The 24,855-nt window shown below is 39.7% G+C and overlaps 1 protein-coding gene across 1 annotated transcript in view; it reads right to left on the bottom strand.

The window, feature by feature from the left end:
• PCDH15 (protocadherin related 15) overlaps positions 1-24,855 on the bottom strand; it is a 906,505-nt gene that overhangs the window by 78,817 nt on the left and 802,833 nt on the right. Inside the window, 1 exon segment of the mRNA XM_035706656.2 lies at positions 17,022-17,149. Coding sequence (XP_035562549.1) covers positions 17,022-17,149 — 128 coding nt within the window.

Here is a 24,855-nt window from a genome sequence, read left to right as displayed (position 1 = left end):
CATTTTACTGACTCCTTGATTATTTTCGTGTTTTATTTAAGAGAATTTCAAGAATGTTTTCCACTTGTCAGACATTAATTAATCACTAGAAGATAACCTCACCCAGTGTTATGGCTGGCTGTAGTGAGATAAGGACCCAAAACCCCAACACGGCCTTCTAAAAATACTCTTTTTTAAACTTTTCTCTGGATATGTTGATACTGGCACTGCCTGAGGGCTGAAATTTCCCCCTAGCTGTGCTATTAGGGGATATGAGGTCAGAACCTCACATCTACCTATGTGCAGATTATTTTTTTCTTAAAGTTGTTATGATTTCCTGAAAGGGAAATACCAAGCCATCGATAATTACCAGCAAAGAAAATATGTACAAAGATACTTCATAGCACAGGGTTGAGATAATACTGCTCACTTAAAGCATACAGATATGAAAAAAAAAGCATACAAATATGTCTCATAAATACCAATCTGATCATTGCCAATATAAGAACTACCACATTTAAACTACACAAGTTGATTTTTCTCAAGATAGCTTTTGTGACTATTCAGGGTCTTTTGTGGCTCCATACAAATATTTTGAATTATTTGATCTAGTTCTGTGAAAAATGCTTTTGGTATTTTGATAAGGATTGCATCGAGTCTGTAGATTGCTTTGGGTAGTATGGACATTAGAATGATATTGGTTTTTCAAATCCTTGAGAATGAAAAAAATCTTTCCATTTGTTTGTGTCATCTTCAATTCCTTTCATCAATATTTACAGTATTTGGAGGACAGTCCTGCTCCTCCTGGTTATGTTTGTGCTTAGATATGTTTTATTTCTTCTGGTGCAATTAGAAATGGGATTATTTTCTTAATTTCTCTTTCTGTTACCTCATTATTAGTGTATAGCAAAGCAATAGATTTGGGTACATGAATTGTGCATCCTACAACTTTTTAAAATTCGTTTGTCAGTTCTAATAGTTTCTTGGTGGCATGTTTAGAGTATCACAATCCCAGATTTTAAGATATACCTCAAAGCTATAGTGATCAAAACAAAATGGTACTGACACAAAAACAGGCACATAGATCAGTGGAACAGAAAAGAGAGCCTAGAAGTAAACCCATGATTATACGGTCAATTAATCTGTGACAAAGGAGGCAGAAACATACAGCGGGGAAAAGATAGTCCCTTCAATAAATGATCTTGGGAAAACTGGACAGCTGCATGGAAAAGAATGAAACTGGACCACTTTCTTACATCATAAGCAAAAATGAATTTAGAATGATTTAAAGACCCAAATGTGAAGCCCGAGACCATAAAGTTCTCAGAAGAAAACAGAGGTAGTAATTTCTTTAACATCAACGGTAGAAACATTTTTCCAGTTGTCTCCTGAGGCAAGGGAAACAAAAACAGAATTAAACTCTTGGTACTACACCAAAATACAAGCTTTTGCACAACAAGGGACATGATCAACAAAACAAAAATGTGATCTACTGAATGGGAGGAGATATTTGCAAATGATATATCCAATAAGGGCTTAATATCCAAAATATATAATTAACTTATACAATTCTACATCAAAAAAATCCAATTAAAGATGGGCAAAGGACTTGAATGGGCTTTTTTATAAAAGATTTTATTTATTTATTCATGAGAGATGACACACAGAGAGAGGAAGAGACACAGGCAGAGGGAGGAGCAGGCTCCCTGCAAAGAGCCTGATGTGGGACTTGATCCCAGGACCCTAGGATCATGACCTGAGCCAAAGGCAGATGTTCAACTGCTGAGCCACCCAGGCATCCCTTGAATGGACATTTTTCAAAGAAGACATACAGATGGTCAACAGACACATGAAAAGATGCTCAACATCACTCATCATTAGAGAAATGCAAATCAAAACCATAATGAAATATCACCTTATAGCTATTGGAATAGCAAAAATTAAAAAAAAAACAGATAAGACATAACAAGTATTGACAAGAATGTGGATAAAAGGAACACTTGTTGGTGGGAATGTAAATTGGTGTAGCCATTGTGGAAAACAGTAGGGAGGTTCCTCAAAGATTAACATGTAACTACCATATGATCCAGTAATTCCACTATTGGGTATTTACCCAAGGAAAACAAAATGCTAATTCAAAAAGATACATGTACTTCTATGTTTATTGCAGCATTATTTTCAAAAGTCAAGATATGGAAACAACCTGCGTGTCCATCAGTAGATGAGCGGATAAAGAAGAGGTATATATAAAGAACTCGTAAAACTCAATGTGCAAGGACACCTGGGTGGCTCAGCGGTTTAGTGCCTGCCTTCGGCCCAGGGCATGATCCCGGAGTCCCAGGATCGAGTCCCACATCAGGCTCCCTGCATGGAGACTGCTTCTCCCTCTGCCTGTGTTTCTGCCTCTCTCTCTCTCCCTCTGTGTGCCTCATGAATAAATAAATAAAATCTTAAAAAACTCAATGTGCAAAAAAACCCCCAAATAATCCAATTAAAGAATGGGCAGAGGAAATGAATTAACATTTTTTCCAGAGAAGACATCCAGATGGCCAACAGATACATGGAAATGGAAAGATGCTCACCACCACTCATCAGGGAAACGCAGATCAAAACTGCAATGAAATATCACTTTATACCTGTCAGAATGGCTGAGATCAACGATACAAGGAACAACAGATGTTGGTGAGGGCGTGGAGAAAGGGGAACCCTCTTGCACTGTTGGTGGGAATGCAAAGTGGTGCAGCCACTGTGGAGATCCATATGGAGCTTCCTCAAAACTTTAAAAATAGAATTACCCTATGATCCACCAATTGCACTAGTAGGTATTTCCTCAAAGGACTCAAAAATACTGATTTGAAGGGATTCATGCACCCTGATGTTTACAGCAGCGTTATCTACAATATCCAGATTACGGAAAGAGCACAAATGTCTGTCGATTGATGAACGGATAAAGAAGATGTATAGATATGTACACACACACACACCCCACATCATATATATATATATATACACACAATGGAATATTAGCCACAAAAAGAATGAAATCTTGCCATTTGCAACAACATGGAAATTGGAATGGAGCAAGAGAGTATAATACTAAGTGCAATAAGTCAGTGAGAGAAAGACAAATACCATAGGGTCTCACTCAAATGTGGAACTTCAGAAACAAAACAAATGAGCAAAGGAAGAAAGGGAAGAACAACAACAACAAAAATCAGACTCTTAAATACAGAGGACAGACTGGTGGTTGCCAGGAGGGAGGTGGGTGGGGGATGGATGAAATAACTAAAGGGGATGTGCTCCAATAATGAAACAAAATGCAAGTGAAAAAAATTAAAAAGGATTATTTCTCAGTGGGATGATAGCTAGTGTATTACAAAGACTGGATATACCTAGTCATTACACAATGGAAGGAATTGTTCTTATATTAATTTTCAGTGTTTTTTTTTTTATAACTATTCCTTATTCCATCCTTCAGATAAGAAGAAAAGTAAGTATGCTGTACTGATACTAAGGTGAGCTCTAGAAAGATAGGCCCACTATTATTTAGTTTCAAGGGCAGTGATGAAATATCCGGGTTTTCCATGGAATTGTGTTTTGACAACTTAACATGCACAACGCATGCTGAGCGGACAATATTGTGATTATTATTATCTTACAGGTCGAAAGAACCTACTCGGATAAAATAATTCACAGTGACAATGGATGTTTATGGAGAGATCTGTGTGAGCCAGGCACCGTACTCAGCGCTTTGCATGCATTTCTTATTTATATTCATGAGAAATTTGTTATATAGTCTTATAACTTGCATCTCAGGAGTGGGTAGAAGATAGCAGTGCAGGGGCCCCTGGGGGGGCTCAGTCTGTCAAGCATCTGCCTTCAGCTCACGTCATGGTCTCAGAGTCCTGGGATCGAGTCCCACGTCGTGCTCCACGCTCAGTGGGGAGTCTGCTTCTCCCTTTCCTCTGTCCCTACCCTCTGCCTGTGTTCTCTTTCTCAAATAAATGCATTTTTAAAATTCTTAAAAAAAAAAAAAAAAGAGGTAACAGTCCAGGTGTGTCTTCATCATGATGCTTTTGGAAAAGAGAGATTTAAACATAAAAACGTTGAAAACAATAAATAATAAAACTTTACCTTTATGGCCTTTATGTTTGGTATTAATTTACCTTATTTTTCATGCTCTTGGATTTAGCATATTCATAACATTGGATTAAATGTTAATCAATAGTGACTTAACGTGAAACTTGCCTAGTTCCCTTAGGGATTCCTGTCACCCAGAGGGAGCAGGGGCCAGCATTCATTTCCTGCCCACAGATGTTGTCTGGGTTTTTTATTTGTGTTTTTTTTTTTTTCTTCTTTTCTGAACCTTTCATCTCAGCTCCATCCCACAGTCTAATTTTGCTCTAACCCAAATCCACAAAGAACCTGTCCCTCAAAAACGGCTGCTCCTGTACCACCTGGTCAGGGCTCCTCAATGTTCTGAGCACATCACCAGGGCTTTCTAGGTCTGAAGGCACCCTGTTCTTTTCCTGGGATGCCTGTTCTTACTGAGTGCCTAAATCCTTCTTCCGTGACTTCAATCTCTTCCCTCTAGTTGATTCTTCCTACCTAGCTTGGATTCTTCATTTATGCCCAATATTGTAGAACAGCAGCCAGGCCTTGGCCTGTGCCCGTGTGCTTTGTGGGAACAGGGACTGGTCAATCTGTTTCCGATCTGTGGGCATGATCATAAAATTTTCAGGTCCATATCTCATCTCTTTGCCTTTATATTCTGGATTCTGGAACCTAGAACCAGATAGAACCATGTGCTTATTTGGTTGTGTTGTCCCCATCAACCCCATCCTCCACATCTAACCAACTCTACGTCACCATTAGCATTTCTCTGCCACCACCACAGATTACATAGTCACTCTTCCAAAATAGGCTTCCTTACTAGAAAATGTAAGAAAACTATATAGCATTGTTTCACTGAGCAATAAAAATAATTTTTTAAAAAATATTTTATTTACTTATTTGAGAGAGACAGAAAGAAAACAAGCAAAGGCAGAGGGACAGGGAGAAGCAGACTCCCTGCTGAGCAGGGACCCTGATTCAGAACTCGATCCCAGGACCCTGAGATCATGACCTGAGCTGAAGGCAGATGCTTGATTGATTGAACCACCCAGGTGCCCCCCCAAAATAGAAAAAATTTAATTATTAACAGAGAAGTAACAAGAAAAATATAACCCCCCTTCTGTAAGAATTATTTTATTATACGTTGCAAGAATCGCTTAAAATGATTAGAAATCTAAGTAAATATCTTCCCTTTGTTTTTGCATTTTTAAATTTTAGTAACATTTTAATGAACTTTATTTTTTTCGAATTATATCTCTAGAGGTAGCCATCGTCCAGATCAAGAAATGGAGCATTATCAGTCTCCTCCCCGCAAAAAAAAAAAACTATTCTGATTTGATTAGTTCTTCCTGTTTTTTTGAATTTTATATAAATCGGCTTAGGAAATTTGCATTTTTGTCTAACTTCCTTTGCTCACATTATGTTTCTGAGACTCACTGGTGTTGCATGGGGCCATAGTTTATTCTTTTTCCCAGCTCTATAGGATTCCATTGTAGAAATATACTACAGTTGACGCATGTGGTGTTGCTGGACATCAATGTTGTTTTCAACTTTTTCAGCTTTTAGATGTTACAATAAGGAATGTATCTCTTATGAGCCTATGTATGCATTTCTGCCGTGTAGAAATTCTGAGTCGGGTTACGCATACGTTCACACTGAATAGAAAATGTCAAACTCTTTTTCAAAATGTTGTACGTCCCATCAGCAATATCTGTGAACTCTGGTTGCTGCAAAATTGGGCTTTATCTGTCTCTTCTTTTAGCCATTTTGATGAACAGAGGGTGGTCTCTTATGGTTTATTTTGTAATTCTCTATGAGTTAATAAAATTGAATCCCTCTTTATGTGTTTTCTGCCAATTTTTATATCCTCTTTATGCAGGGCCTATTCCAATCTTATTCCTATCTTTTTATCTTGGGCGTTTTGTTTTGTTTTGAATCATCATTTTGTTAGAGTTCTTTATATACTCTGGATTGGAGATCTTTGATATTAGTTTGTAACATATCTTGGGGGCTTTTGGCTTCAGGTGGTAATACAGTCTTTCAAATTACTATGAACCTCATTGACTTTGTGTTTTTATAGAATACTCAGATCATAAGAGGCCATGACTGCCTAAGGGAAAAAAAAAACCTGGGAACACATAAAAAAAAGCAGTGTGAAAAATAAATCTGTTTACAAAAACTATCATGGTTACCTCATAAAGTTTCAGGATCTGCTTGGTGGGAATCTCTAGTTTACAGTTTTATTATTCCTATGCATTACAATGTTACACTGTTGGTGGGGATGCAAGCTGGGGCAGCCACTCTGGAAAACAGTAGGGAGGGTCCTTGGGAAGTTGAAAATAGAGCTACCCTATGACCCAGCAATTGCACTGCTGGGGATTTACCCCAAAGATACAGATGCAGTGAAACACCGGGACACCTGCACCCCAATGCAGGATGTCCTACAGCAGCAATGTCCACAATAGCCAAACTATGGAAGGAGCCTCGGTGTCCATCGAAAGATGATGGATAAAGAAGATGTGGTCTATGGAGACAGTGGAATATTCCTCAGCCATTAGAAATGACAAATATCCACCATTTACATGGATGTGGATGGAACTGGAGGGTATGATGCTGAGTGAAGTAAGTCACTTGGAGAAGGATGATCATCATATGGTTTCACTCATATGGGGAATATAAGAAATAGCGAAAGGGTTTATAGGGGAAAGGAGGGGAACTAAAAGGGAAATATCAGAGAGGGTGACAGCATATGAGAGACTCCTAACTCTGGGAAATGAACAAGGGGTGGTGGAAGGGGAGGTGGGCGGGGGGTTGGGGTGACTGGGTGATGGGCACTGAGGGGGGCATTTGATGGGATGAGCACTGGGTGTTATACCATATGTTGGCAGATTGAATTTAAATAAAAATATTGTTTGTGAACTCAGAAATTTCTGCGCCTGTTTTTGTTTTTTTTTTAAATTAAAGTTTTTTGGCACTTCTCAGATGTAAAATGACTTATGAACTAACCAAAGTAAATTATGTTCTCTTCATGTGCATAATGTTGCTTCAGGCTTGCTGGTTTTCATTAAGGAAAATTCATTAAAACTACTAGGAAGAGTCATCCATTTTTTATGACTTATTTGGATCTAAGTTTTCTTCATAATACATATTAAAAGAATCTAGTATTTTACTCCTTACTGTCAATATTAATAGGCAATTCAAAATTAAAATATATTTAAAGACATATGATTAAACTTTTTAAAAAGATGATTTATCATTTTTGCTTTGATTGGCATTATAGGTCTTCCGTGTTGGGTCAGTATGACATAAAGTCAAATAGAGATTTAAGGACTTAAGGACATTTTCAGACAAAAGTCATTCTTATTTGTCTGAATTATCTGTGGAATTGTATTTGGAAATGCAGTCCTCACTTTTACAAGGACTCTGAGATTTTTTTTTGGGGGGGGGGTTCTGAGATTTTTAAGCTGAGTGTCCACATTCCTACCAATGATGGAAGACATGTCCTTGGAATGTAATATAGGAGCACACACACAGTCATCGCTGCCCTACGGCATATAAAATCTCCTACAAGAAAATGCAAGCTTGACTCAAAAGATGATATTCCACATCCACACCTTGGATTGTTATGCATTTAATCATCCGAAAGACACGCAGGCATTAAATACACTTCTAATCCCAGTAGAGTGTGATCCAACTTTGAAATATATGAGCCACCAATGAACTTGGGAAAGGCAAAAATGATTTGGCCATTCATTGAATAAAGAATTTTCTTTCCATGTATCACGTCCAATGGCTTAAGACCCCATACAAATTCTTCAGGCTCTCCACTTTCAGGGAAATTTCCAGTTATGAGAGCCACTTTTCTTTTTTTCTTCTTCTTTTTTTTTTTTTTTTTTAAGATCTTATTTATTTGTCAGAGAGAGAGAGAGAGAGAGAGAGAGAGAAAGAGAGCACAAACAAGGGGAGCAGCAGAGGGAGAGGAGAAGCAGGCTCTCCACTGAGCAGGGAGCCTGATGTGGGGCTCAATCCCACAACCCTGGGATCATGACCTGAACAGAAGGCAGACATTACACAGACTGAGCCCCCCAGGTGCCCCGAGCACCACTTTTCATCTAGTTTTAAGGACCCAAAGCCTTCCTCATTCTTCAGACACTTACCGCGTGGAGAAAAATAGCTCCCTTTTATTTGAAGGGAGAAATCAAGACACTTTTTAATTAAGTCACATTCAAACCAAGAAGTGTAAATGTAGTTACTACCATGTGGATGGGAAGATTTTTAGATGTCCCTTCTGCGGTAATAGAAAGGCTGATTTGTATAGAGAAAGAGAAGAGAAAGAGAGTAAAAGTCATAAAAGCAAAATTATTTTATCTGGACATTCCATTTGCAGGAAAAAAAGACATGATCTTGCCTATTTATGCTAATAGTAATGGGACTATGATTTTATATTTGTTCATACGAATAAACACACATGCTAGGTATCAGAAACTGGCAATGACACATCACATATCTCAACTTGTACAAGGGAAAAACTCAGGCTTAGACTCCCAGAAACAGAGTATCTAGTGATCGTTTGTTTGCGTATACTGCACAGATTTCCAAAATAGGTATGAGGTCATTTCTGAAACTCCATAAGGTATAACAGTTAAAGGGAAAGATGACAGAGAATAAATAAGCAGAGCATCTCAAAGAAACCAGAGAGAATGTTAGCGTGCCACACGTGCATTGCATTCATCTTCTAAAATTACTAAAGATGAATCAGATATTTTACTTTTGGCTCCATCCAGCAGACAAACCAAAAAGAAGACATCATTCACTACAACATAATCCAAGATCACACTTCAGCTTAGCCAAAAGGCCTAGAAGCGATAATAATCCAAGATCACAGAAGAGAATTGTACCAGTTGTTACGAAAAAACAATTTTTTTGACAATTGGAGCCTCCATTGGGGTTAAATAAATGGAAAAGTATGAGGGATGCCTGAAATTAAAAAAAAAAAAAATTAAACCTAACCTCCTAATTTTGGCAATAAGGGAGATTCCCAGGGAAATGAGAGGTACTGTTATTCTGGGTGTTGTAATCAGGCTCAAAAAAGTTTCAATGAAAGAGTATTTCTACTTATTTGAAAATTGATAATTCATTCACACAGTTCATGGGACGTCTTGACTGAAAAGGCTAAAGACATGGCAATATGTAAAAACACACAAATGAAATTTTAAAGAAACACCTCTTACATCTCTCTTAGAGAGAGCGCCGACTTGGGAGAAAACGGTCATAAAATAATCCACCAGCTTCAAAGGGCACAAACCACAGAAATGGTGAGACATACACGGTGCTCTGGATTTCGGAATCAAGTCATCCTCACTATGGAGCTTTAATTGGAGCTCTCGAATATGACAGCTCTTTCAGGGCACTTGGCATCTTTTCCCGCCATGCCATCATCCCTTTTTTTTTTCTTAACAAATATTTTATTTATTCATGAGAGACACAGACAGAGAGGCAGAGACACAGGCAGAGGAGGAGAAGCAGGCTCCACACAAGGAGCCCGGTGTGGGACTCGATCCCGGGAATCTGGGATCAGGCCCTGAGCCAAAGGCAGATGCTCAACAGCTGAGCCACCCAGGCCATCATCCTACTACCAGAAATGGTTAAAGGCTTTAAAAGGCACCTAGTTCAAAGCAACATTTGCATGAGACAAGACAGGAGTGGCCAGGAGAGCTGAAGTGTGACTCCCCAGAGACTTCATTTCTGGGACCCAATCCAAGGGTTGTGGGCCCGGGGGTGCATCCTGGCTGCACACCTGACTCCCAGTATACCCTGGGAAGGTGACGTAGGGCTTCTGTGCCTTTGTGGTCTCATCTTTAAGTCGAGGATAATACAGCAACCTCGTGGAGCTTCCGAGGAGTAAGAGTGAGAAGTGCTTAGAGTACCTAGCATAGTGTAAACATAAGGCGCTGGTTGGCTATGGGTACACTGGTCTGGCCTAGCGCGAGGTGCCCCACTGGGGAGACACGCTAACCCCTCACCGACGGGCTGGGATTGCTTTCCAACAGGCCTGCACGAGCAGACACAGGGCTGGCGTCCAGGAGACTTGGAAGCACCGGCCTGACCACAGGCCAACATTCGCCCTTGACCTTGCCTCTCTCCTACTTCCACATGCTTGGCCCCCAAGGACGTCTGCATCACAAGATGCACACTTTGCCCTTGGCTTCTTTTTTTTTTTTCTCAACACCATCCTTCTGCTAACTCCTCTTGCCCGTCTCATGCTTCTTGAGAAAATGCAATAAAGAATTAAGGATTTGACAGGGAGAACCGTTTCTTTGCTGATGCTTTTTCAGAACCGTGTTTGCTTTTAGGCCATGGCTTTCTTAAATTTGGCTTCTCTAATGGCTCAAAGATGCCGCGTTCATAGAGTCTTCTTGACATCCAGGAGGCATCAAGTCAACACTTTAATTCAATCTTTCTGACACTGAGTTTTTCCCATCTGCAATTGGGAGAGAGAGGAACTTATTGAACTAAATTCTGGAAAGTATCCTCATAACTCAGAGGGTTCTTGATCATATTTAGCCCCTCCCTGCATTTGCATTAAGTCAGGCTCTCAGTGGCAGTTAAATAAGACATGCAGTAAACTTGGAAAAATTAGTTACTAAATCAAGTGGTGCTTCTCAGGCCAGATCTGATTAGTTAGCGTAATAGAGGGAATCACAATTCACAGAGGCCACGTCAATTCGAAAAGCAATTAGTCGCCTTGTTAATCGCCTCCTAATTTTTCATAGAAACTTAATACATTCTGTTATTTCTGCCACGATTTTACTCCTCACTTCCTAGGAGAAGCAGGGGATGTGGAAGTTATATATATATAACTTTTATATATATATAAATACCTTGAAAAACATAAACTGAACTGAATTCTGACTTCAGTGGTTATGGGCTGAGTGACATCTGGAAAGTCACTAAACCTTAGGAACTATTTCCCCGGACAACGCCATAGAGAATCATTGTGCCCACCGTAGATATAGGTGTTTTATTTGATTATTTATTTGCTTGTATTTGGTTAAATACATTTCACAGGCTAAAATATGAAGAGTTTCTCACAGTTCTCAGAAAAACAATAAAGAAAAAAAAAAAAAACAAATGACAGGCTATTGTCACCAGTAAAGAGTTACTCATTGATCCACATCTTCCAAAGGACAACAAGGAACCAAAAAGTCCCTGTTCACAAGCCCAGCTTAGTCTTACTTAGCTCACACAGAAACTTTTAAATAATATGACAAATACTCGAGAATTTTTCAACTTTGTTTTTATTGGCTATATTGTTGCTCCCAAATAGGTTTTTTTTTTTTTCCCCTGTATTCTGGACACTGCTTCTTTGACTTTAAAAAATATATATATATATGTTGCAAAATATTTGCTTTCAGCATATTGCTTTTCTTCTCCTCCTTTATAGCGTCTCTGTCGAGGAGGTGGGTTACATGGATGTAAATGAATTTATCAGTCATTTTTTGCCTTAGCACAGGGCATTTCAGGAAGTGATATTCAACTAATGGCCTCACCCCAAAGTTAAGGGCAGATCTGAATTTCCTGGGGGCTTTGCCAACACACAGGGTCTGGAGATTTCTGACACGAACCCCCTGGCGGCCGAGAGCGCTAGGGCCAGACCGACGGCTGCAGCCGGTAACCCATAGCAATGACCCTGGTTCAACACCAGGGCTAACCTAATCCATAAAAATAATCGGACCAACACAAATCTTTGCTTGGGAATCTGAAAGTCAGATCCCCACTCAACTCAACCTCAATGGGACGGATGTCACCGAGGAATCTTAGTTTGGGAAGAAAGAGTGGTCATTGTCTGCCAACAGTGGAGATGCCCTTCCTTTCCCTTTGCGATTTATCCCCTACTGAGTGGAAAAACCCATCACATAAAATTTACCATTTTAACCACTTTTCAGTGCACAGATCAGTTGCCTTAAGTACATTTACAGTAGTATGTGACTGTTACCACCATTCCCATCTACCATTTTTGTTTTTTGTCTTCCCACCTTGAAGCTCTGCAACCATTAAATGTGAACTCCCCATCCCACCCCCACCCCCCGACCCATGGGTCCAGGCAAACCACCATTCTCTTTGCTGTCTCTGCAAATTTGACTCTTCTTGGAACCTCATACAAGTGGGATGATTTGTGTCTGGCTGGTTTCACTCAGCCTATTGCCTTTGGGGTTTATTCATGACCCAGCCCAGGTCAACAATTCCTTCTTTTGGAAGACTGAGCCCTACTCCAGGGTAGCTACTGTGAGTGATGCTGCTGCTATGAACACCCCCGTGCCTGTTGGCGATTCTGCCCTGGGCTCTCTTGGGTCTATACCACAGGTGATCCTTTTGGCTGATGTTAATTCCTGTATCAAAGGCTGGAGAGACAAATTACTATTGATTTTCTTACTCCCTGCCCCTGCAATGAAAATAACTGATTGCTTGTGACCAGTGGAAATCAATTTGATGGAACCAGTTGCGACCGAGACATCAACACGAAACCATAGTAAATGTAGATATTCCCAATTAATACTCTGTTCTGTGTCCTTTGGACACGACCACAGACATCCTTTGACATGACACGAATGTTCAAATTTTTGAACCAGAAACCTGATCTCTACATGGATGTATGAATAAAAGTCTTATTTATTTACTTTTTTTGTTGTTGTTGGTTTGTTTGTTTGTTTAGTTACTAAAATGCCAATTCTGCAAGGGCAGGAGACAGTCTGTTTGGTTCGCCTCTGTATTTTCAGCACATGCTAGGAACATACTATATATATATATATTTTTTTTAATGAACTTTGAAGCTGTCTCTAAGCATATTAGATACGCTACTGCAGAGCCTATACTCATGATTTTCTTATACTATCACTTATATCGCATAATTCGTTTCGAATAAATGCTCTCATCGTGTTATTTCTACCTTAACGTATTTTTAGCGACACCCTTAATCCACGCTTGGTGTTTTAAGCTAGTAAGTATGGTTTTACTCACTGGTATTTCAAAGTCTCCCCTTTCTTCGTCAGGTCTATACATGTGTATCCTATTCCCCTTCCCACATGTGACACAATTTTTTACATTTAAAATTCGTCATTATGCATTTCACGGTGAATCACACGAAATTAACTTGCACTAGGTATACTAGGCAAAATGCTGCTGCACCCCACAGTCACTGTCAGTGGTACGAGAACCCCCTTCCCAGTCAGGGGGCTGCTTCCCTGTCCTGCTAGTGGTCTTTCCATCCAGCACCGTGCTGGGCTGGCCCCGAGTCACCACTCTTTCCAATAAGAGTGAATTGAAAAGAATCGCTTAACTCACTTCCACTCTGATTAGATTTGGAAAAGAGAAGATTCCGGGCATTGAGGCTAAAAGCATCTCCCGAGAGCGTGTCCACCAATTTAAGATTTATTACTCCCGTCACCCCGAGCTCCCTGCTCTCCATCTGTTCTGCAGACAGGCTGGGTGCTTTCTGCTCTGGGTTCCGGCTCCCCATTTCCTCTGGGGCCACACTCGGGCTCTGCCTCCTTGAAGCTTCACTGGGGAACATCCAACCACCCCTGAGCGCGATGCAGATCCTTCCAGCTTCGTGTTCTTTCACCCTTGAAAGGTCTCCTTCCTCCTGAATCCACATGGCAGTTTGTGCTTTGCTAACAGCATTGGTTATTACAGCCCAGACTTGCATCTGTACATCGTTACAGTCCTCTCTCTCCCTCCCTTTCTCTCCCTTTCCTCCCCCTTCCCCCCTCCTTTAATCCCCCCCTTTCTCTCCCCATCTTCCCCTCTCCCCTCCCTTCTCTCTCTCTTCCCCTCTTTTCCTCCATCTCTCTCCCCCTCCTCCCCTCTCCCTTCCTCCTTCTCTCTCTCTCCCCCTCTCTCTCCCTCCCTTTCTCTCCCCATCTTCCCCTCTCCGCCTCCCTTCTCTCTCTCCATCTCTCTCTCCCTCCTTCTTCCTCTTCCCTCTTCTCTCTCTCTCTCCCCTCCTCCATTCTTCTTCTCTCACTCATGTGGAATATCACACTGCATAAAGCCAGCTTCCTGGAAAGAACCCCTAACCCGGCAAGAGTGCCCCCTGATATATCAAAGGCAGGGGTGTCCCTCAGGGTTCCCAGGAGTCCTGAAGAGGCAACCACACCCATCCTGTCCTCCTCACGGTTTAAGTCCATGTGTCCACCTGAAGCACCTGCCAGCACCCAGCTCCTTCCGCCCACGCAGGCCTTTGCCTACTAGGTTGACCCAGATTCCCACTGTACTTCCACCATGAGACCTTCCCAGGGACCCCCTGGAGCCCACTGTCCATCATCAGCAACATCCCCTAAATATCCAGGCTTCTCTCAGCCTATGTCACCTTTCCCTCCTGATTCCTCACCCCAGGAGGCATGGCTTTCTGCAGCTGTCTCAGGCAGCGGCCCCCACACTTTACCAGTACAGAGCCTGGGGGCAGATGGGTGGCAGGTCTCTCTCGGTCTGAACGGAGGCTTCTGGAATGTCACTGCACCTCCTCTGCTCCCCTCTCCCAATCCCTCTGAAGTACATGCCATCATCAGATTATATCGCTCACCAAACAATCTCACTACCATCATCTATAGGCCTCTTGAAAAGCCCCCCGTGTTAATGGGATATTTTCAAATTTGGCTTCTCTCTCTTTCTCTCTCTCTCTCTCTCTTTTTTATCCTTTCCACTACAAGTGCTCTCTTTATCCTAAATGGTCATGTGAAAGTCCTCAGGGCAGTCCATTCCCAGCAGCATCTGACTTTTGATCACTCCCTCTCTTTCCAGTCTTGCTCTTTCCAGGGGGTGCACAGATTGCATCCTCCTGGCATTCCTGTGGCCTCAAGGCAGTCTCCTTTGAAGGATCCTCTCTCTCCCTGACTCTAAGTGGTGAGTGTCGGGGCTTAGTCTTTGACGTCTCTATCTACACCCGTAACCTCGGTGGTTTCATCCCGGATCATCATTTCTTCCCTGCATCTCCGTCAGCACCTGCAGCTGCCTTGCCATATTAAAGAAACCACCACACATAAAGTCTCCAGAAGTGAACTCTTGATTGGTACTGCCACAGTACCTGGGGGAGGGGTGGGGACCTGTTCGGAACAAAACATTGGGACCATTCTTGGTTTTCTCTAATGCCCCTCGTATGACCCATCGGCGAATCCTCTTGGCTGTCGTTGAGCCCCTCCTGACCATCGCTCCAGCCAACTCTCACACCTCTCCTGGAAAGTACTGCGTGGGGCACTGTGGCTGCTCTTGTCTGCGATCACTCTTAACCACCTCCACTCGAACCCTGCACAGCATCCTGAATGATCCTGTTATACCAGATTATGTCATGCCCCTGAACAAAACCATTCAAAGACTTCCTTTCCAACACATCTAGGATAAACCCCATATTCTAGTCCCGGGCTACATTTCCAATCTCATCTCCCACCAGTCTTCCAGCCATGCTCACCTCCAAGCTCCCTCTGGCTTTGGGGACTTGAGAGTGCAAGGAGCAGAACCTCCTTACCTAGGAACCCACAAGTCTTGCTCTTGACCACATGACTTGGTGTTGAATCCCTATGGATTTTACCCACCAGTTATTTGTTTCTTTCACTGGTTTGTATTACTTTGTTTTTGAACTGCTCCATGTCCAACTTTAAGAATAATCCATACAGTCAGTACTCCCAAAACATCTGCTGACTAAATGAACAGATGGAATCGATCAAGAGTTCATAGGACTAAAGCATAAAATAGGATACAAATCAGCTCCTTTGGAGTTGCTTTTCACTTGCGAATCCTAATGTGGCGTGGATATAATGTGACTGACAGGTTTGTGGCTCTCAGGGGTGATCCAGATCAGGAGCCAGTATCTGGCGCTCTGAACGAGCTGTTCTGCAAGCACACTCCACACGTACCTTTGCTTGGTTGACTCCTCTTTCATGCTCAGTGTGCATAAGACGATAAAGCTACAGGTAAGGAGGGCTCTAATCACGGTTCTCCAGGTAACGAGAAAAGAAAGCCAACCAACCGCTCATGAATGCAGGTAGAGGCAACCAACAGCCGGATTTGCTCAGGGTAATTCAGCTGTCATGTGTGTATGTTAATAGCTATTCAGGAAAATACTTTTAAAAAACTTTTAGAAAAAAAAAAACTGTAATGAAGAGTCTGAAAGGCTCTAGCCTCTAAACTTTCTCCCCAACGCAATCCAGTATTTATCAATTTCTCAGTAACAAACCTATCGCAACTTTACGTACCCTAATGATTTACAAAATCTTTCAACATATTTGGTGATAACTAACTGGAGGCAAATGAAGAATGATCAACATTGGTCCTGGATATTGTGCTTTTTAAAAATTCTAAGTAGGTTTGTGATTTTTTTTTTCTGACATATCTGAGGGTATTTTTTTTTTAACGTTTAGTAAATTGTTAAAATTAGTAGTTTTATGTTTTACGTTTGTTCCGGATTTTGAATTTTAAAAAAATATTGCAGAAAAAATTATTTATTACATTATTTATTTTTTTACATTGTTTCTTCTATTAGAAAACAGTAATTTTTTATTTTATAACAGCCAGTAGATACTCTCTCACTTTTAAAATCTTTGGAGTTATCCTAAATTAAACCTATGAGAGGCATAAAAATCTACTGACAGCCATATGTTTTAGTGACTTCATATCTTATTCTGTATAAATTACCATAAGTAATTTTTCCTATTTTCGTAGTAAAAATAAACCATAAAAGTCGCACAATGTTCTCCTCATAATTAATCTGTATTTAGTTTGCCTAATTAAACTCGTGTATCTTGGAGTTTCAGACTTTTGTTTAAACAACATGAATAAGGACTCAGTCAATACAAACTACATGGTTACAGTTTATCTGCAGAGTCTGAGCTCTTTGTTTTAACTTTAGCTCGGTATCTTAATAAATTTTCTCGTACCTTAACTCTGAGCACAGAAGTAAACATTCTTGCATCTTCAGATACACCTCCAATGTAGAATTTTTTCTGAAACACTGGGGGATGATCATTTTCATCCTGAATCTCAATATACACTTTAGCCGTATTGCCTGGAGGATAAGAAATAATATATTTTTAATTGGTGGCTATTCACTAGAAAAAAATGCACTGGAGTAAATACTTATTACACTTTTTTTTTTCCCCTCTGAAACAATGGAAATGGCTTAAATCAGAAAGTCATTCCTGAATGGCATGTCTAATATCCCAAGGTCCACAGAGGACACGGATAATGATGCTTCTGGCATAATAACGTAAAGTTGTTGTTATTTCTTTTAATTACAATGTCTTGGTAATTCATTTTACTTGATTTAATAGGCACTCAAGTATTGTGTTCCCCTAATTTTAATGAACCAATTCAACTGTTCATTCTCACAAACAGTCATAAACACTACCAACTACGCCAAAGTGACACACATATATAAACTCCTTATGAAATAAGAGAAACTGCCATCAACTAAAAACAATACTTTTTCTTAAGTGTAAAACTAGCAACGATATTCTCTTACTTTAAAAGTGGGCAATATATATATATATATTTAATTTTAGGGTAAACAGTGGTTGGGGGAGGGACTTACTTCCACAAAGAGAAACCAAGTTTAATCATATGTTACAGGCTATCATTCACCCACTGAACAGCCGTAGCTGGAGAGATGACTGTGGTGTGACTCATCAACACCGGGTGTGTAATGTCTGCCAGCGAACTATGCCATAAAGACATTTCATCCCCAAATGTTAGAATCTCACATCATCATCCTTTTAACGAGAAATGTCGAGAAATGTAGCACCTGTCACTTGTCCACGAATGACTCTTTACAAATAATCCAATATGTAAAAATAACTCAGGGCCGCCTAGGGGACCCAGTCAGTGAAGCATCTGCCCTCAGCTCAGGTCATGATCCTGGGGTCCTGAGGTCAGGCCCCACATCAGGCTCCCTGCTCAGTGGGGAGTCAGCTCCTCCTTTCCCTCTGCTTCTCCCTTTGCTCATGTGCTCTCTCTCTGTCTCTCTCTGTGACTCTCTCTTCAATAAATAAAATCTGAAAAAAAAATGTTTAAAAATAACTTACAAACCAGAAAAAAGTGAGGACTAAGTGGGTAATCATTTTTTTAAAAGGTAGATTCAAATTATTATCTATATCTATATCTATATCTATATCTATATCTGTATCTATATTTGGATGTCTTACCCATGTGAACTTCCCTCTTATGTTTCAATTAGGACCAAATATAGGGCAATTGAGCTACAAATTATTTATCAGGGATACTCTAGATTTGTTGCTTCTTCATATCCCCAACTACAACTAATTAACACCGGTCTACGAGCACAGTAGGTACGTTGTGCATGTACAATATATCTGTGTGGATTAAATACCTGAAGGACTAACCTGCATTGTCTTAGAGAGAAGTGGGCTTTTCAGGGCTTTGCACTTGCCCTGAGAAAGGTCAGAGAGGTGAGGGAGTTGCTGTATCTGTGAGGTTTTAACACTATACCCTGCTGCTACCTACTGAGTTACCCTCTTCTGGTCTCTTCCTCACCACCCCTGAACTGGGAGAGTCAGAATCAAGAGGTGAGTGTGCTAGGGGGACGGAGAAGGTGCCAGCAGGGAAGCAGGGCTAATGGCAGAGTGCGTTCCCCATCCCGCAGCGCGGGGACCCGGAGCTGTGCCCTCTCGGCCACCAGCGGAGCTCATCCAAAAGGAGAACCACTTTCATCTTAGTAGCTGACCATTTTATGTCTGGAATCAAAGGACTTAACTGCTCTAAATTTAATATTTTTTGTAACAAAAGGAATTCTAAATTACAATATCACCTTTAAACTCTTTTTGTTGTTGTTGTTCTTAATGACATTAGTCATGGTCCCTGTTGGCAATCCTTGAAAAAGTAAAGGTGGATTTTACACTCACTGTAAAGGCATAGATTTATGCTCTGAAACTTACCTACTTTTCTCCTGACACTTTCTAAGATGATGACAGAAGGTTAAAGCCCAGGCACAGATGTATAATGCCGTCGGAAACAATCTGTGCTTTGGCAAACCTTTTAAAAAGCTAATATTTCCTTAGGTATTGGGAAAAATAATGTGAGAATCAGGGTTGTAATTTTAAGTGACAATTACATGCTAATAAAAGGATTACATGAGTACATTTTATAAATTCCAGAGACACTGCAGTAAAATCATTCTTTAAAGTATCAGTTTAGTTACTAACCTGTTACTACAAATCTCTAAAATTAACATCCTTGGAAACATCTAGATACATATGTACTTACACTAATGATATTTAATTGAGTGCAAATTTTCTGTGAAATAATTTATCCAACTTTAACAACTGGACTAAAGTTTTTCAAGGTTTCCTTTTATAAAATACTCATCCCACAAATATTATTACCACGTAAGATACCATGCTTCCGTATCAACTGTGCTTAAGTCCACATTTGTTGTGAGACTGGTACAGAGTTTAACCATCTTTCATTTGGTGCTTTAAATAAACCATAAAATAAATTGTGATAGTAATTCCATGCCATAAATTATATGAGGAGAGCAAGCACGATGATGGGAGAATAATAATCAGAGGACTGAAATACTGGTTTAAATTTTTCTTGCAATTTTCATCTGTCAGGTTTGGGCATCTTTGACTTAAATAATAATAATAATAATAACAATAATAATAAATATACGTCTATGTAACATACCTACTTCTCTAAATTGTGGGTTTTTTTTTTTTTTTTGGTTGCTTTTCTTCTTACCTCTAACGTCTTTCCAACATGATACAGGTTAGTTTCTCCTCTTGACTTTTGAAATATTTGCCTAACAACCCTGCAGTTTAATACAATTGTACTGGAATTGGATCATAAATCTACGCTACTGAACTGCATAATTTCTAATTCATCTGCCCAAAAAAAGAAATGGAAAGAATATACTACAGATATTTTATATATACTCAGTATATAATGCTATCGAGTTCCATGGAAGTCTGTCTCATCTTGAGCTATTTTTACACCCAATAACTCTATCATCATCACTACCACCTTTCTGCATTTCACCTGCTGGAGTTTTGTACAATCACAATTTTATTTAATTTTATTACTTTATTTTTTTAAGGATTTTATTTTTCAGTAACCTCTACATCCAAAGTGGAACTCGACCCCACAACCCCGAGTTTGAGAGCAGATCTCCACTCACTGAGCCAGCCGGGTACCCCCCAAATTTTATTGAAATAGAAAAAACAAAAGCAGCACCAAAGAGTGGTGAATAGTATTAATAATTCCTTTATACATGTATAGGAATCTATTTAAATATATTTTTCATTCTAATCATGACTTTGTCCAAATTTAAAACCATCAACATAAACATTTTATTATTTCGACAGTTCCTTATTTCTCATTAGAAGTTGAACTTACACCCAGATTCATTGGTTCACATGGCCCTCCCATGTTTAGCCAAAATTCAACACTGGGAGCTAAAGGTTACTGGGCAGTTTGCAGCAGGCACTGTTCCCAGCTGCACAGGAGAATCCAATCCTATGAGATGGAACTATTATCGCAACTATTGTTATTGTCATCTTCGGATAGAAAACCAAAATGAGGATGCTTGGGTGGCTCAGTCGGTGAAGCATCTGCCTTAAGCTCAGGTCATGATGTCAGGGTCCTGGGGTCGAGTCCTACATCGGGCTCCCTGCTCAGCAGAGCATCTGCTCCTCGCTCTATCCTTCCCCCCTAGTTGTGTGAAAAGAAGTTTCATATTTGTTTGCAGGCAACACTTATTTATTCATTCATTCATTCATTCATTCATTTATTTATTTATTTATTGCAAATAACACTTTAAAGATTATAATCACAAACTCCTTGCCTTTCTTCAATTTCTTACAAGGAGCCTCTCCATCTAGCAGGTACCGGCCATGCCCAAGATGCCCTCACAGAGTCCCCGCACTTCATCCCTCTTTTGTTTCAGATCCACACAGTCCTCAACACTGTCCCTTTAGTCCGGTATTTGTGATTTGATTCCCCCATCAGGATAGGAAGTATCAGATGGCCTGTTCTCTATCACATTTCTATTGAACAAGCAAACACATAAATACATGAACTGATTAATAAATTTTAGTATTTTGCCTTTGCTGGTGATGACTCCAGTCCAGTCATCCCCCTCAGGATGCTAAGTTTTCTGAGTTCACAATCTGCTGTGTGAAACAGAGACCTCTCGTGTGCCTGGAATTTACCTAGACCCACTTTTCGAAATGTCCTCTAATGGTCAGGTGTCAAGTTGAGTCAGAAGTTTAAAGAATTACCTAAAGGATACAGTTCCTAAGGTATAAAATGAAGTGGGGAGGCTTGAGGATGAATCGGCAGGCATTTTGCCAAATTAAATAAGTCAGACAGACAGACCGACACTGTATGATCTCACTCACATATGCGATGGGGACAAGTAGAAATTATGGAAACAGACCAGACTGGCTGGAGAAGTGGGGAGGCATTGTTGGTCAAAGGGACAAATGTCAGTCACCAGAAGACTCAGTTCTGAGGCTCTCGAGTACCCCACGGGGACCACAGTTTATCATCCCGTCTTGTATATCTGCTGAGAGTAAATCTTAAATGTTGATTATGTTCTTAAATGAAAACATTTAAGATTTTCACGACACACATGCACATATGCACACGTGCCAGTGAGTTAATGGATGGTAACTACGTAAGCTGGTGGATGTGAGAACTAACTTGATTGTGGTAAATCATTTCACTATATCTCTATCTATCTATCTATCATCTATCTATCTATCTATCTATCTATCTATCTATCTATCTATCATTTATCTATCATCTATCTATAAAATCACCGTATTGTACACCTTAACAATTGTATTGCCAATTATACCTGATAAAGCTGGAAAATAATTTGGATAGATCCAACCAAAGAATGTAAAACAAATACTGGGCAATTACAAAATAAATAAAATACACCTGGATAGTTTAATCCCTAGAGTGATGTTCACTTAGATTTTCTGCTTCATGGACACACAGTGTGTATAACACCATCGACTTCTTTGGCCTGCACGCTTTCACGACGCTTGTGTCATGGGGCTCTATCATGGTCTTCCACCAAATTTGGGTTTTGATTATTTCAGAAACCCAAGGCAGAAACTTGAACAACTCTGGGGCTAGTGCACTAACCAGATTTTTTGAGATGTATCGTCATGCCGGTAAATGGCTTATATATTCTCCAATGATTCTACTGTAGAGAACTCTCAAAATGCTTGGATTACCAGGCCTACTTCATTATTTTGCTGGTGCCAAAAAAAAAAAAAAATTGATTTGTTCCTCATGATATCACTTGCAGCCACACACCTTTCTAAGCTGCTTTTCCATTGATACTGTTTTTGTATATGCTTTACTGACAAATTAATTCTTGAGAAGCACAGTGACTCCCACACAGTAGGTGTTCAATAAATGTTGATTTAGACTGGAATCACTACCACCCGCCTCACTCCCAGTAGCCAATTAAATAAAATGAATCGTTTTATTTTATCCCCATAAATGAAATGGGATAATATATTGCAGGCCCTTAGAAATCATAGTACCAAGCAAATGCCTGTTGCTGTTACAATTAAGGGTACCTCTCTTAAAGATAACAGATTTTTAAAAATATTGATATTAGGAAAATACTGACTCTGAAACTATCTCATAATTCTATGGGCTATTTGGAATGACTTTGAGGATTTATGGTATTTATATTATTGTCAATTTTCTCTGTGTTCCTTTGCCCTAGTTTATATACCAGATAAATGACTGGTTCTTTAGATAAAGTAGTGTTTAAGAACAAAAGGATCATCTGAGATAAGAACTTAATCTGATCTTACTAAGGGGTTTATGGATAGTTATTCATTTAAGAAAATAGGCTTTGATTTAAAAAAAAGCACAGAAGAAGTATGTTTTGGTATGTACATTAGATGGAATTTGCAGCAATACAATATATTTACATGCTCTTTAGAAAAACAAATTATTAAGTATGTTAGAGTGAGCAAAACCGCTGTTTTTTATTTCTCAGCTCTCTGCAAGAATCGTACTTAGTTGTATTTATACACACCATTTATTTTCAGTAGCTAGGCAGTGAGAGAGATTGAATCTTTTGAGGTTCATTTTAATAGTTCTGTAATTGAGCTTTGACGTTGATTTAATTAGCCTTTGCATGATTTTAATTGCTTGTATCTGAAACATACATTTTGTGTATGTGTTTGCCGAAAGGGGAGAATCCACAGTAAGGAAATAACCACGTGTAACCACCGACTTTAGAAACGGACACTCAGATTACTCTAATATATCCTTGTTTTGGGGCTAAGTCAAGAAAATGATGACATTGACAATTCTACAATGACAGTGATGGGAGATAATCAGAAGAGTAATATTCTCAATATCAACCGAAGTTTGACTTTGTATTCATATAACATATTTTCCCATTAGGAACATTTAATGAAGTTTCCCTGTAAACACCAACCAGAAAAACAGAAGCGAAGAATGCAATACTGTTTCTCTTCATTGGTATCGCTAGCATTTTGCGTTAATCCTGTGAGACCGAATTGATGCATTTAGAGGCTTTGCCAGGCAATGATTATGACTTTTAGCTCAGTCTGTTTCCAACAAGAATAAACAGAATAAGCATTACTTTAATTCATTTGTGTCTATTAAACTCCAACTCTCTCCGCAGAGCAGCTTAATAATACAGGCCCTATAAGGACTGCAAAAACTGCTGTAGTTGTGAGCCAGCAATAAATAAGCATCAGCTGTAGAGCCAGAGTCTGGGTCAAATCCCAATACTAATCCACGTATGCTGTGTGACCCTACACAGGTTACTGAGCTTCTCTGAACTACGGTTTCTCACCAGTAACACGACAGCAATCATACGGAGCCGACTAGATTAAATGAGCAAATACATGGTGGCCTCCTGATTCTCAGGGCGGAGAGGGGAAGTATTAGCAAATTGTTATTATCATCGGAAGGAGGAAGAGTACCAATGCCATGGAATTTAAAAGTAAGATTTCCTAGCACTGAATTAAGAAAGAAAATTGTTTTAATGGGCAGCCTGGGTGGCTCAGTGGTTTAACGCTGCCTTCAGCCCAGGGCGTGATCCTGGAGACCCGGGGTCAAGTCCCACGTCAGGCTCCCTGCATGGAGCCTGCTTCTCCCTCTGCCTGTGTCTCTGCCTCTCTCTCTCTCTCCCGTCTGTGTATTCTCATGAATAAATAAATAAAATCTTAAAAAAAAAATAAAATTGTTTTCTTACGGGATATTATTGAGGGAATATCAAATAATGTATTAGGAAATACACTTTTTTTCCCCTGCAAATAGAAGAATTTAAGTAGTACTGAAATAATATTGGAAATATAGTAAAAGGGCCTCATTAAATATCCATACCTTCATTTACATGACAAGACTACAAACTTATGGAACTCATTTTGAAGGGCTCTCTTTGAGAAAAATACACAGTATTTGACGTAAAAATATTTTTGCTGACATTATGAGCTTAATATTAATCATTTTATCCCAAAATGTAGAACCATAGCTGAGAACAAATAGTTATGCTTGAGCAGACCATTAAATTAACTTTATATGCTTTTTTAACGTACAGTTAAAAAGTACACTTTAAGCCTAAAGCTGTTTTTTTAAAACTTTTATTTTTTTTTAAGGTTTATTTATGAGAGAGAGAGGAAGAGAGAGAGAGTGCACGAGTGAGCTGGCAGAGGGGCAGGGGGAGAGAGGGAGAGGGCAAATCTCAAG

The sequence above is a fragment of the Canis lupus genome, chromosome 26, assembly GCF_003254725.2.
Source record: "Canis lupus dingo isolate Sandy chromosome 26, ASM325472v2, whole genome shotgun sequence".
Lineage (NCBI taxonomy): Eukaryota > Metazoa > Chordata > Mammalia > Carnivora > Canidae > Canis > Canis lupus.
Note: the sequence above shows the minus strand (reverse complement) of the source record. Positions and strands in the feature narration are given on the sequence as shown.